The sequence below is a fragment of the Lepidochelys olivacea genome (assembly GCF_965140295.1).
Source record: "Lepidochelys olivacea isolate rLepOli2 genome assembly, chromosome: 21".
NCBI classification, from domain to species: Eukaryota; Metazoa; Chordata; order Testudines; family Cheloniidae; genus Lepidochelys; species Lepidochelys olivacea.
The window spans coordinates 9,555,257-9,568,738 of record NC_140431.1 but is presented as its reverse complement, the minus strand read 5'-3'; the positions used below and the strand labels follow the sequence as shown (position 1 = coordinate 9,568,738).

The 13,482-nt window shown below is 44.4% G+C and overlaps 1 protein-coding gene across 1 annotated transcript; it reads left to right on the top strand.

The window, feature by feature from the left end:
* Positions 1-2,736: 2,736 nt before the first annotated feature.
* APOBEC2 (apolipoprotein B mRNA editing enzyme catalytic subunit 2) lies at positions 2,737-13,075 on the top strand. The gene is made up of 4 exons (XM_084611040.1): positions 2,737-2,814; positions 3,142-3,285; positions 10,757-11,305; positions 11,877-13,075. The coding sequence occupies exons 2-3, from the start codon at positions 3,161-3,163 to the stop codon at positions 11,292-11,294; spliced, it is 663 nt and encodes a 220-aa protein (XP_084467166.1). The 5' UTR covers positions 2,737-2,814; positions 3,142-3,160; the 3' UTR covers positions 11,295-11,305; positions 11,877-13,075.
* Positions 13,076-13,482: the final 407 nt, after the last annotated feature.

The following is a 13,482-nucleotide window of genomic DNA, read 5'->3' as shown; positions in this document are numbered from 1 at the left end:
GGGACTGATCCTGCTCCCATTGAAGTTAATGGCAAAGCTCTAAAAGTCTGAGACAAAACCCACAAAAGCCAAAAGGATCAAACCTCCAGTTGCTATCCAGAACTGGCTGTCACCTTAGTGTCCCCGCTTACAACTGTCCACCAACCATTCCCTGTCCTGGCCTGTACCCCGCACAGCTCTGCGTGCGTGCATGCCTCCTCCTTGACCTGCAGTGTTCCCTGTTCCTCCAGACTGTAATGACAGTAACTGCACATCTGCTGGACCCAGGCCCAAGTCTCCCTCTCTTGACTAGCTGAAGGAAAAATAAATTACTGTGCTGAGCATGACATTACTATGTGCAGTCACTAGGCATGCACCCATACGCACGTATACTCACACACGCTTTTGGGGAGCTATCCACTGGTCAAAAAGCCTGGACCAGACCGATGGATGCTTTTCCCCCTACAGTTCTAAAGCAAATGTCAGACTGACAGCATCTCTCTGGCATTCCTTTACATATTTGGCCCAAGCACAGACGGGTGGGGGTTGTGACTACTTAGTGCACTGCCCTAGATGGAACTGCGCAGCAGCTGGGGAAAGGCTGGATGGAACCAGAATCCCAGCGGCACATTCCGGAGATTAGATGAGAGCTGGCATTGATCTTTGCAGTTTGGCTGGGCCAGTGAAAGCTAAAGACTGCAAGAGTAGTGGCACCATGATTAATCTAGCTGTTGAGATCTCCCAGAAATAGAGGCAGTGGGTTGGGGGATACAAGAGAGGACGGGATTTTTTTTTTTTAGAGGGTGGGAGGAGAAAAGGAAAGAGCAGTCACTCATCAGCTGAGGATTCCCATCCCCAAAATCTCTCCCCAAAATGTCAAAGGTGAGAATGACTGGACAAAGGATCTGGAATTTGAACATAGTTACCAGTCAAGAGGAAAAACAATACTCTACCCTCTAGCCAAGGAAAGTATTCCAAGCTTTAAAAAAAAGCATAGGAAAAATTATATATATCCCATGGACAGACTGTCTCAGAACTTCTCAAATCCCTTAGTGTCGTGTTGTCACAATACAATCCACCCCAGAAGTGTCAGTCATCAAATAAACAACTACCACTCACCAAGTTTCAGCAAACAGTGTTGGTGCAATGCAGGGTGGTTGCTGTTCTCTGCCCCAGAAGTAGCTGCATTTCAGTGGTGCAGCCTGTGCGGAGTTGGGAAGACCCTTGGGATTCTTTGAGATGCTATAGAAAGGAAAGATCATTGTTAGTAAAGGGACAAAAACTGAAGAATGTGCAATAAGAAAAAATAACTTTGAACAAGCGTGAATGGTCCAAATCCGTCACGATGTGGGGCACCATAAAATTACAGAGGCACTGAATGCAACACCATGGTTAAAGTTGAATTAAGATTACACTGAAAGCAGAAATTCAGCCTCTTTGATATGTATGCAGAATGCCGTGTATCCTCCCCAAACTTACAGCACTTACTCCTTGAATACAGAGCTAATATTTAATAGTTTGGTTGGCTGAACCTCTGTCATTATGGGTTTGACCTTTAGCACAGCAGTCAAGATGCTGGAGGTTTGATTTCCAACTGGCTCTGGAGGAGTAAAATGTGAATTCACAGCAGCTACATGCTTCTTATTTATTTTCAACCTAGAGGCATGTCAGGAACTGTTTTCAAAGATTAATCTGTATTCAAGCTCAATTAAGTGAGAAGCACCTGGAATTTGCATAAATTTCCCCTTTAAATTCAGAATGAGATTTTTTTTGTGAAATTTGGAAACATTTCACGCCATCCTCAACAGAAAAAAACAAATCTTTCTAGAGGTTACAAGAAACCCAAACAAGCCCTGGGTTCCCCACTTTTGCAGAGCAATACAGACATCCCAAACTTGTATCAATAAAAATGTTATAGACCCCCTAATGCTATTCTACGTGGTCTTTTTAGGATAGCTGGATTCCATGCTAACCTGGTTCAGGCAAAATACAGTAAACACCACCTCAGAACTTCTCCTGAACAATCCCATACTCTACCTCACACATACTGCACATGTCAGTCCTAGACCCCACTTCCCAATCCCACTGCTGCTTACTCCTGATCTATTACAGTACAACCTCCTGGCCCCACACACAAACTCCAACTTGATCCTCAACCCCACCATAGGCTCCCACTTCCAGTCTCTAGACTGCCTTCCACCCGATGCAATTACTGATCCGGTGTTCGCAAAGGTGGTGTAAACAAACCAAGGAATAACTGAGAAGTCTTTTAATTATTTATGATTTGTTTGCAGTGCGATTTCCACGCATCCAAGAAGGAATGGTCTCTGCCCCAAGCAGCTTACAGTCTAAGGAGAGAGAAATGTAGGGAACAAGGACCAGATCCTGAGCTGGTGTAAACTGGCCCAGCCCTACACCCCAAATATTTCCTCTGTGTAACTGTATACGGCTAACTTTAATACTTGACTTGAAATTCTGGACCCTTTGACATCAGTGGGGATTGTGCCATTGGCTTTGATGGGACTAGATTTTGCCCCTGTTGGATCCCCGTCTTTCAGTGCCCGCTCCACAAAAGCACGGTTTGCAGAGGGTGTAATTTTCAGGCTCTTGGGAGGGCTCCAGCTGTAATGTCTGCAGGGGGCCGCATTGAAGTGTGGCTCAGCCCCATCCATTATCCAGGGTGATCTTTACATAAAACAAATCAGGGATTCTTCTTGCTCCTTCTAGAAGTGGTTCCTCAAGGGAAGGATGATAGAATGCTGGCAACTCAGGGCAGGAGGGAAAGAGGCCAGTCCTGCAGCCTGCCAATTTTCTGTCCTGCCTGTGGATAAATAGGTGACTTCTGCTTCCTGGGTTTTCCATCCATGCCCTAACCCGCCCATGGTGAATTCGTCACTTTGTTTTAAATGCAAAAGGGGAGCGAGGGAGACTGATAAAAGGCCTTCACAAAAGCGAGGGCGGGTGATGATATCTGAGAGTTGTCAGATCATTCTGTCACCCCATCCAGTCACTGTCACTGCAGCGTTGTTCCATATTTAGCTCCCAACAACTGCGTCTAGGACTGGAACTCCCAACTCTCTTCCCCACCCCCCACCCCCATCTCTGCTCCCTGCACTGGTCTTGAAAAATTGCTCCCTCTCTTTCCTTGTGGTCTGAACCCAGTGCACCAGCACCGGAGAGGATGGCTGAAAACCAGGAGGAGCCCAGCGACACTCAGAATGGTGAGGAGCAGCCTGAAAATGCAGAGAAGCCTGAGGAGAAGAAGAAGGAGCTGGAGAAACTGCCGCCCTTTGAAATCGTGAGAGGGTAAGAGAGCTCAGTGCACAGAGTTTAGTTTTAAAGCGGCAGTGAGTAAAGAAAGCCAGGATGACTCATTTCCACTTAGCTTCTCACACAGTCTGTCCAGGGTGAGGTTTCTGCCTGAAGTTTTAATGTTGGTTAACTAAGGATGAAATCTGGGGCCAGTGCAAGTCAGGAAAGGGATTTTTTGAACTTTTCTTTATATTGTGCAGGTTGCAATTCTTCCTACAGCTGAACCTGTGGCTAGGGTAAAGTTGCTTGGTGAAGAGAGTTTCTTTTTTAAGTGTAGGGTGGATTCTGATCAGCGTGTAACTCACTGGATACATTTATGGGCCTGATTCTACCAATTCTCTCTTGCCAATGCTGACAAGTCACTTAACATGCAAGTAGTCCCACTGGTTTCAGTGGGATCACTAGTCAAGTAAGGTACTACTCGGTGTAAGGGTGGAAGAATTGGGCCCTTGAAGAAATATTGATTTCTTGAAGGGGTCTTGTTTGCAAGTTCCTCTGTTGCTGGGTTAGGAAAAATACCGGCTCCAGAGCTAATGGGGTGGGTGGAGAGGGGCAAGCAAAGGAGACTGTTGACTTTAGTGGAGTCGTACGGCTGTTACAGAGGTGCTGGATTGGCCTTCTTGGGGACTATCCTCTGTCCATTAGTATCCACAGGAGTGGTAGATTCTGGACAAGAGTGGTGAAAGCTTCCCCAACGCCCACCCTCCCCAAACAATCTTCAAAGGGCTCCAAATTATTGTCAGAAAGGCCAAAATACGTACAAAGTTATCCAGCGTTAAGCAGTGGAACAGCCACAGATTGGAGAGCCTTCATCCTTTATATAAATTATAAATCAGCAAAATACAGGCACGGCTGCCAAATTTTACTTTTTAAACTCTTAAAATCTACCATTTCCCACGGGTCTAATGAGCCCCATGACTCCTGGAAGGTTGTTTGTTTTTTAAATAGGGACCCAGAAGACCCACTTGCTCCCCCAATAATGAGACCTTAGAATCAGCCCTGAAAAATATCCACTGCTGTGTTCTGCCCGCGCTATGGATCATACGGGCTAGATTTTCAAATGAGGGGTCAGATTTTCTCGGGCTCAGCACCCATCCCTGGGGCCAGACTGTCGAAAGAGCCCCGCTCACATTTAGCTACCAGATCATCAGTCAGTTTTCAAAAGTACTCAGCACAGCACTTAATTTGTAATGAAAGAGGTGCCGGGGCTCAAGCCATTTCTTTATATTCATAACTGATGCCGCAAAGCCCAGAGGTAGCATGATTATGAACAGCCAAGATCAGCCCTGGTACAAATTAAGCCCTGACTCAGCAGCTCCCACTGTGACACTGAGGGCCAGATTTTCCAAACAGCTCAGCATGTTGGACATGGGGGTCTTTTAGACATCTGGCCACTTATTTAGGAGTCTAAATGGGTGATGAGCTTTATGGGAAATCTGGCTCACGTTCTGAGTGTTGAGCCCTTCTGAAAAATCACAGCCTACAAGAGGATCCTTATAAGATCCCAATACAATAAACCATACAGCTAATACAAGCACGGAATGATGATTAATCAATGGACAAATGATTATACATTAATAACATATGAGGGAAAAGCGTGGCTAGGAAAATCTGTCTGTCTAATCTACCATCCCTAAGCATTTCTAATATGCCTGGCACTGTACTATCTAGATGCAACCATACATAATTTAAAGTGTGGCTTAACCAGAAAAGTGCCATTATAAAAATGTTATGGTCTAGCTCTGTATTTATTCTCTCCCAAGGTTGCCAAGCCTACGTGCTCAATTAATAAACCAAAATGTGATTATTTTCCAGCAGCCTTTAACACAGACTTCAATCCGGGAACTGAAAATCCAACTGGGGCCTTTCTGCCCTGTTATATCATCACTAATAAGAAAGATTCTACCATCAGAACTCAGCTGTCAATTCTGATGATGATGCATAAGGCAGGATATACTCTGGCTCTCTCCCCCTTCTCTGTGTTGCCTCCACACAGGGCTAAAGTGAGTGAAAGCTTTTGGTTCAAAAAATCAGCAGATGTGATTCAAAGATACACAACGAGCAAACATGTTGAGTAACAAGATGCCATTTTGACTCGTCACTTTGCTGACTATAATGGATATTCTGATATAAATAATTACATTAAATTGCTCCGTCCCTAAATTCTAATACTTGTTTTTCTCTCTGGATTTCACCTGAGAATAATTTTTAAAAGAGATTGTGAGACCAGAAAACAAAGTCTTCTGTCATTTTTGATGGTTTAAAAATAGCGGGCCACATTCGGGACCCGATTCTCCACCATCTTGCCCTTGGGTAGGATTTTTAAGTCAATACCATTGCATTCAATGAAAGCAGAGTTGGGCCAATGCAAAGTGCTTCTGAAAATCCTACAAAGTGTCATGATATTCACCAGTATAAGGTGAATGCTGAGTGGGCGTACAATGCTACCATTCCACTTTACACCCATTTTGCACTAGTGAACTTACTACACGTGGTGTGTGACAAGGCAGAATCTGGCCCTGTGGCCTCAAAGGTACTTTTTTATTTCTGTGACATTGCATGGCTGTTACATAGGTCCAGTCAGAGGTGCTGGATTTAGGATTGCCAACTCTGACTGAAGATTCTGGGAGATTTTTTTCCCCCCAACATGACAATGTCATTTTCTTAAACTATCCTATTAAAATCTCCTGGATTGCTTCCAATAGTCACCGGGAGATGGATGCCGATTCCGGGAGACTCCAGGCCAGTCCTGCAGGGTTGGCAACCCTAGCTGGATTGCCCTTCTTCGGGGACTATCCTCTGTCCATTACTATCCACAGGAGGGGTAAACTTTGGACAAGAATGGAGAAAGTTTCCCCAACACCCCCCCACCGGTGGGTCTCATCTCTGTTCTGGAGACCAGCTCTCAGGGTGAGATCATGAGACCAAAGGTCTTTACTCCTTGGCCTCTGTACTGAGACTGACAACAAATGGAATAATTGGTGCCAGCTGTTATGGTGGCTTTTATGATGTGGACGGGGAACTGTGCGTCCACTAGGAACTGAGCTCAGACCATAAAACCCAAGGTATTTATGCCTTACTAATCACTGTGCTATTTGAGGATTGCTCCCAAAGATCTACCTTTTGCTGTCCGATGAGGTCCAGCAGGAGATATGGCTACCTGGGATTATTATTGATGTGCTGGGCTCCTAAGGGTGAGAAGTGGTAAAGCAAAGGAAGAAAACAGGGAGATCACAGAGGACTCTCAAGAAGAAACTGAAAAATCCAGCAAATTTACCCTAATGTTTAAGATATTGTATTTGGAAGTCCTGGGACTGCAGATGGGAATCTCTTTCTTTGTGCCTTTGTTGGATGTGATCCCCGTTTGGATTTTCTAGTTATTTATAAAATTTCAGCAGAGAGCGCCAGTTATCTGGCTAATGAGAGAATTTACAACTCCAAATGCCCCAGCATGTGTGCTCAATTACACTGTGTACAGTTCAAGCATGTCAGTTGTCAACCTTGGATTAGGGACATTTTATGACCCTTGCCAAGTGCTTGATGCTGCTGCCCTACAGCCCCAAGAAGTCTGTACTTTGCAAATGGGGCTGGCAACCTGATTCGCTCTTTACACTTAAGAACATTAAAATCCTTTTCTCAATGTTACAGCGAGATTCAGCTGGCTGTAACAACTTCATGGGATTCAAACTGATACATTAATTTACACTACATTCCTCTGGGGAGAAAATGAGAATCCCTAGCACAGACAGGCAGTGGCAAATCCTTCCCCTTTTCCTTGGTTGTGGTAGGCTCCAGTCATGACAGAGCAGGATGGGTCCAGTAGAGAATCCTTGTGCCATTGTCATCAGTGAGCCCCACACAGTTTTGTTACTGAATGGCTGCTACAGAGCCAGTGAAGGAAGCATGAAACATTGCTTTTGTGTAGGCCCTATATAACCAGAGACCATAGCTCCTGGGTTCTATTGGTTGGTTCGGCATAACATTTATACACCACCTTTCATTCAAAAATGGATACATAGGATCATCCTCATTTTACACACGGAGAAACTGATGCCTAGAGAGGTTTAATAACTTGTTCCTTGTCACACAGCAACTTAATATCAGGGTTAGAACTAGAACCCAAGTCTCCTGAGAACCAGTCACTTTACTATTCGGCCCCTTTACTTAGCTACTTCAGAGATGTATTGTGAGGCTTAACGAATTGTTTGTAGAGTGCTGTAACCTCCTCAGATGAATGATGCTATAGAAATGCAAAGTATCATAATTACCTACTATTATACATGTCTGAAATGCTCAAAGGTCAGACCATGCACTGGCAGAGGTCCAAAGTGTGTGCAATCTTATGGTACATGTGGTTTTCTCTTTTCCTGCTGAATCACTTGCTAATAGATATCACAGCCATAGAGTCAAAGACAACTCGTACAGTTTTTGATTGCTGAGAACAGGGACTACAAGTCCTGTAACAAGGATTTAAGTTCTCCCACTACAGATGTTTAGATGACATACTTGTGCTGGAATATTCACACTGCTCTGACTGAGATTGGTTTAAGCCCTTTTCAAGAATTAGTACTCTCCGCACCCATAATGAGCAAGGGTTTCGATTTCCAAGATCTCAGCCAGCCATGAACAATCTTAGATAGTCTCTCGAGGTTTGTTTACAGGCTTCTTTACTGGAAATAAAGTGATCTAGTGTATATTCCACATAGCTAGGAAAACAGATTTGGTTTAACATCCCAGGTAATCCCAGCCCGCCTAGTACATGATAGGGAAGAGATTTTATGTAAGGTCTGGTTGGAGGGCCCAATTTAATGCACTCTGAAGTCAATAGGAGTCTTTGTATTGACTTTAAGAGCTTTTGGATCTGGCCCTCACAGATTAAATGACTCATTAAAAGATGAGAGAGACATTCACCCCTGCTGTAACTTCACTGAAGTCAACGGAATTATATCAGGGATGAATTTGTATGTAACTATTATATCTGTTAAATTTTTAAATAAATATGTTAATTTCTTGTAAAATAATGTCTTGTTGTGCTGGGTGGAACCTTTTGATTTTTAAAAGGAGTCACTAATTATCTCAGAGGTAAAGTCATGAAGTTTGCTATTACCAAACAAATGTAAATTTTTCAGACTCAAGGAATGAGAGAGTAGGACTTTCACCCAGTCCATGCGAGGGAAGCACTATGGTCTGATCCTGCTCCTAATGAAATCAGTGGGAGTTTTGCAGTTCACTTACAAAGGAACAGGGTTAGGCTCTTAATGAGGTACCTTTAAATCTTCATAGGGGGAAAGAAGGAGAAAGTACTGTCAAGAGGAGGAATTTTGAAGGTCACTTTGCTTGGTCTGTTGGGGCTTGCTTAGATTAGGGAAATTTGCAATGATATGCATTAGTGAAAACTCCTAATGCAGACACATTGCACGAGGGCACAACAGAACTTAATTTGGGCAGCGTATCTACATTAGATGTCTGAACTGGTATAACCGCATCAATGCAAATTTCCCTCGTCTAGACAAGCCCTTGATCCTTTTGGCCCTTTCTTTTTGATTACACACGAAAATAGGCAATGAAGGCATAATTCAAAGTCTACTGAAGTCAGCAGAAGCCCTTCCATTGACTCCAAGGGGCACTGGACCCAAGTGTTCTTCCTTTTTACTCATATTTTGAATGAAAATATATTCAGCGGTTTTCAATACTAGAATCAAATCTCTGCCTGTTCTATATTTTCCAGTTTGTGCTTGGCCTCGTACTATTTGACAGTACTATATTTATAATCCTCTATGACTGCCCTGTCACCAAAGCATCTTCCACACAGGAGGAATTGTTTGCTCCTCAGTCAAAATGGAGAGGCCTTGTCTACCTTACTATTTTTCTTCACACTGAGGCAGTACCACCAGCGATTGCAACAGACGCCTCATTGGCGACCACCACCATTTTAACCACTGTGTTGCGCAGACTGGCTCTGAGGAGGATTAGAGAACACAGTGCCCTAATCCCCTGCAGCCGGTATATAGCAGAGTTTGCACTGCGGCTAGCACCCATGGAGCAGCACCGTTCGGAAATGCGAAGCAGAGTATTTGAACTGCAGTCCTAGAACTTTAAGTTACATTATAAAATATTCAGGGTTTGGGCTGTCATTTGACTAGGTGTATGTAAACCCTTAGCAAAATGGGGTCCAAATCAGGAGATCATGGTCACATCTTGAATGTCATCCCTCCCCTCTTAAATGGGGAGTGTCAGAGGTACCAGGGCTACAGCATTTTAGGGAACTAAATATAACTCCCCCAAACAATTCCAGAGAACATCCTCTTCTGGAAAACGACCACAAGCAAATTCATCTCAGCGGTGACAAATCACTGAGATTAAATATATTTGGAAACCGGGGGAGGAACAGTTCACAATGACTTCAGGGGGAGACGCACCTATTTATACCAGGGCTAGATTTAGTCTCCTATATCCACATTCAACAAAACCACAGCACAGTTGACGTTAGAGGACCAGAACTAGAACAGCAGGCTAACCGCCAGGACTGAAGTACGCTTGCATCAGTGTGTGCAGAAGCTTGCCATTTATATGCTAATACTAGCCAGTCATCTGCCTCTGTTCAGAAGAAAGTCAGTCTAGATGGAGAAGAGTTAACAGACCAGAGTTCTGGACTGTAAGGGTACTGTAGGCTACCATTAAAGGGCACTGGCAGAGCTGTGGAGGGGCTTCACATTGGAATGGCAGGTGTGCAGCTCAGATCTGAAGTGCTCTAGCAGACCTGTACCCAGGGAAGTCATTTTCCTGCTTCCTGCAGCAATAAAAAAAGAAACATTCAAATAACACACCGAAGTAGCTTCAAGAAAGTCACTCCTTGTGCTGACTGGTCTTGAAATACTCTAATAGAGAATATACCGAGATTTGCAGGGTGGACGGATGCGTCACACACAACCCAAAGAAGCCAGGCAGAGACAACATGGGACGGGGAGCCACAACCCCAAGGTTCTATTCCTATCTACGTACTTATATGGCCTTGATGACTATAGACTGTCTGAGCACCTCACAACAATTAATTTTTCATCCTTACAGCACCCAGGTGAGACAGGAGATATAGCCCCTAGTTTGCAGGTGAAGAACCAAGGCACAGGGTATTAAGTGAGTTGCCCAAGACCACACAGGAAGTCTGTGGCTGAGCTGAGGAACTGAACCCAAGACTTCCGAGTTCCTGTCCAGTGCCCTAATTCTTCATTCCAGTTCTGCTACTGACTGGTTGGGAGCCTTGGACAAGTCACAAGTTCTTTGACTTGTTTTCCTCATCTGTAAAACATGGTACTTCTATTTCCACTCTGAGAGCGGCAGGGCGGGCGTGCGGCTTGACTAACATTTGTCGAGAGCTTTGGTTGAGAGTTGCTGTTTAAAGGCTTTGTGTTATTATAGGGTATGTTCTAACACTGAGGCATTTCTCTTGCTCTCCCCCTCTCCATAGGGAGCGCTTCCCCGCCTTCTTTTTCAAATTCCAGTTCAGGAATGTAGAATACAGCTCAGGCAGAAACAAGACCTTCCTATGTTACGTTGTGGAGATCCAAGGCAAAGAGCCGGGGAGCTTTCGGGGGTATCTGGAAGATGAGCATGCAGCAGCCCATGCCGAAGATGCTTTCTTCAACAACATCTTGCCCACATGCGATCCCAACCTGCGCTACAACGTCACCTGGTATGTCTCCTCCAGCCCCTGTGCGCCCTGTGCTGACCGGATAGCCCAGGTACTGCAGAAGAACAAGAACCTACGCCTCTCCATCCTGGTAAGCCGCCTCTTCATGTGGGAGGAGCCAGAGATGCAGGCCGCCCTGAAGAAGCTGAAGGCATCTGGATGCAAATTGAAGATTATGAAGCCTCAAGACTTTGAGTATATCTGGCAGAACTTTGCAGAGCAGGAAGAAGGAGAGGCAAAGGCCTTCGAGCCCTGGGAGGACATCCAAGAGAACTTCCTGTATTACGAAGAGAAGTTATCAGAGGTTCTGCACTGACACCCATGACCGTGAGGATTTCAGTTTGCTCATTTAGCTTCCTGCTTTAATGGCAGACAGACTCGTGTCACATCTTAAGGCAGAAAGAGGCTTTTCAGGGTACTGTCACTGCCATCTGTGACTCCAGCTCCCCCTCGGTCTGACAGTACATGAGCATCATGAACTTCGCCTAGGTAGTACCTTACCCACTGCAGCTAGCAATCCATTAGTGTGATTGTCCCCACCATAGGGCATGTAGAGGCCTACTGAGCATTCTCCCTCGCAGGGACTTGTCAGTACCTCTCGGAATTTCACCCCTCCGCCCCAAATCACTTTTCATTAGGAAACAAAGGGGAGGGTCATTAGATATAGCAAGAATGTACCACTCTTTTCTAGATGGGTGATGTTTGCACATCTAACGGAACTGGAAAGAGGAGGAGTGGTTCTAGTCCCCTAGAAAAATATCAGAGGAGGGCACTATTATAGTATGTCATCCCTTCCACCACACACAAAGCTTGAAGAGTGCATAACTAATTTTGAGCAACAAAGCCCTGAAACATCGGAAGCTGGTAACGTGTCTCTCTCTCTCTCTCATCTCTCCAGGGCCAGCTTGTAAGAGATCTGTCACCCAGTGGAGAGAGAGGCATGACAGACTTGGACATCTGGGACACGCCTTCAGCTTTTCAGAGCTGCTTTGAATCAGGCAGAATGCAACAAAAACCTTTAGCAGACATGGCCCTGATGGACTCGGACTACATTTACCATGTAGCATTTAGGCATTTTGTTTTTTATTTTTAAAATAAACTTGCACTGTCTTTGTTAGCAGGACAGGAGAAGGCTATGTGCTGTGCTTAACAATATGAATGCAGTGGACTCCAGTGGATTGGCAGGAGAGAGAGCAGGGGCAGCTTTAGCATAACCCCCCGCCACTTTAGATCCAAGCCTCAAGTTCAATAAATGTATTGAACAAGCGTATGTCTTATAAATGCCCAAGGACCTTTTTCAAAGACAAACACATAGGTCTATAGAAAACAAAATTATTCATTTTCCACCATGTATAGATAATCCAAAGCTCACTGTGGGGGTTCTAGACTGTTACAGGCAATATGCTGGAGTCTTCTGGTGACATTCTGAATGCCTCAAGTATTTATCTTCTCCCCTTGGCCTATGAGATGCTCATGCTACAAAATTGGGAAGGGCAAAGGAGTTAAATAAATTGGTGGCCCCTGCAGAAACTCACAGCAGCTGTGATTCCACCCCCATCCCCTTCTCCATACAGGGGCTACTACATTTAATCTGATGGGGAAGAACCATGGCCTTACAACCCACCCATGAAATGTTTCACACTTGAAAAAGTACAGTGCAATAGGAAGAGGGAATTCCCAGGTACAAAGAAATTTCAAGAGCCAGCATGAGTGCGAGGGGAACAGAAAAATGTGAGCATGTGACTTCCCAGTTAAAGTCTACACAGAATGGGTGGAAAGCTCATAGGGAGGCTGGTCAGCCAAGATGCTGAATCAGATGGGGTTCACACTTCCAGCTAAATTTCTGACTCACCGTGGTTTTTGTATCACCAGCACCAGGCAATATCAAAAGGGACAGCAGACCATAGGAGGGCAAGAGGTGGAAAAGACAAGTATGGCCAACAGTTTTACATGTCAGTGTCCCACGGGCACCAAACCCTAGGCAAAGCCTTCAATACAAAGGACATGAATAGCGATAAGAAACCAGCAGTGTGCAGAGCAGACAAAAATAGTTGCTAATGATTTACTGTTTGTTTGTGTTTGTTACCAGATTTAGACAATATAAATAAGATACAAAAAACCTAAATCCATGCACATATTTTTGGTACATATTTATGCTTGTTTACAGCTCTAATATTCCAAGCTTCTATTTGTCAAACTCAATCCTTTAAAGTTATTTTCGTGTTTGGCTACAGCAATTCTATACCCAAAACAACTCTACAAGGGACAAAAGGGCAGTCAACAAATCATGTGGGCTTTGTTTTTTAACGTGTTACAAATACACGCAAGAGTGGAAGGACAGAATCACCCAGTTGCGACCCCTCTAGCCAATTAAAGAGCGACATTCATGATCTGCAAAGATTCAATCATTTTCAACTGAAAAGGAGGAGAGTAACATCTTTAAAGATTAGAGAAGGGGATTTGCAGAGCTCCATCAATTATGTAAAGAATCCCACACAACACAA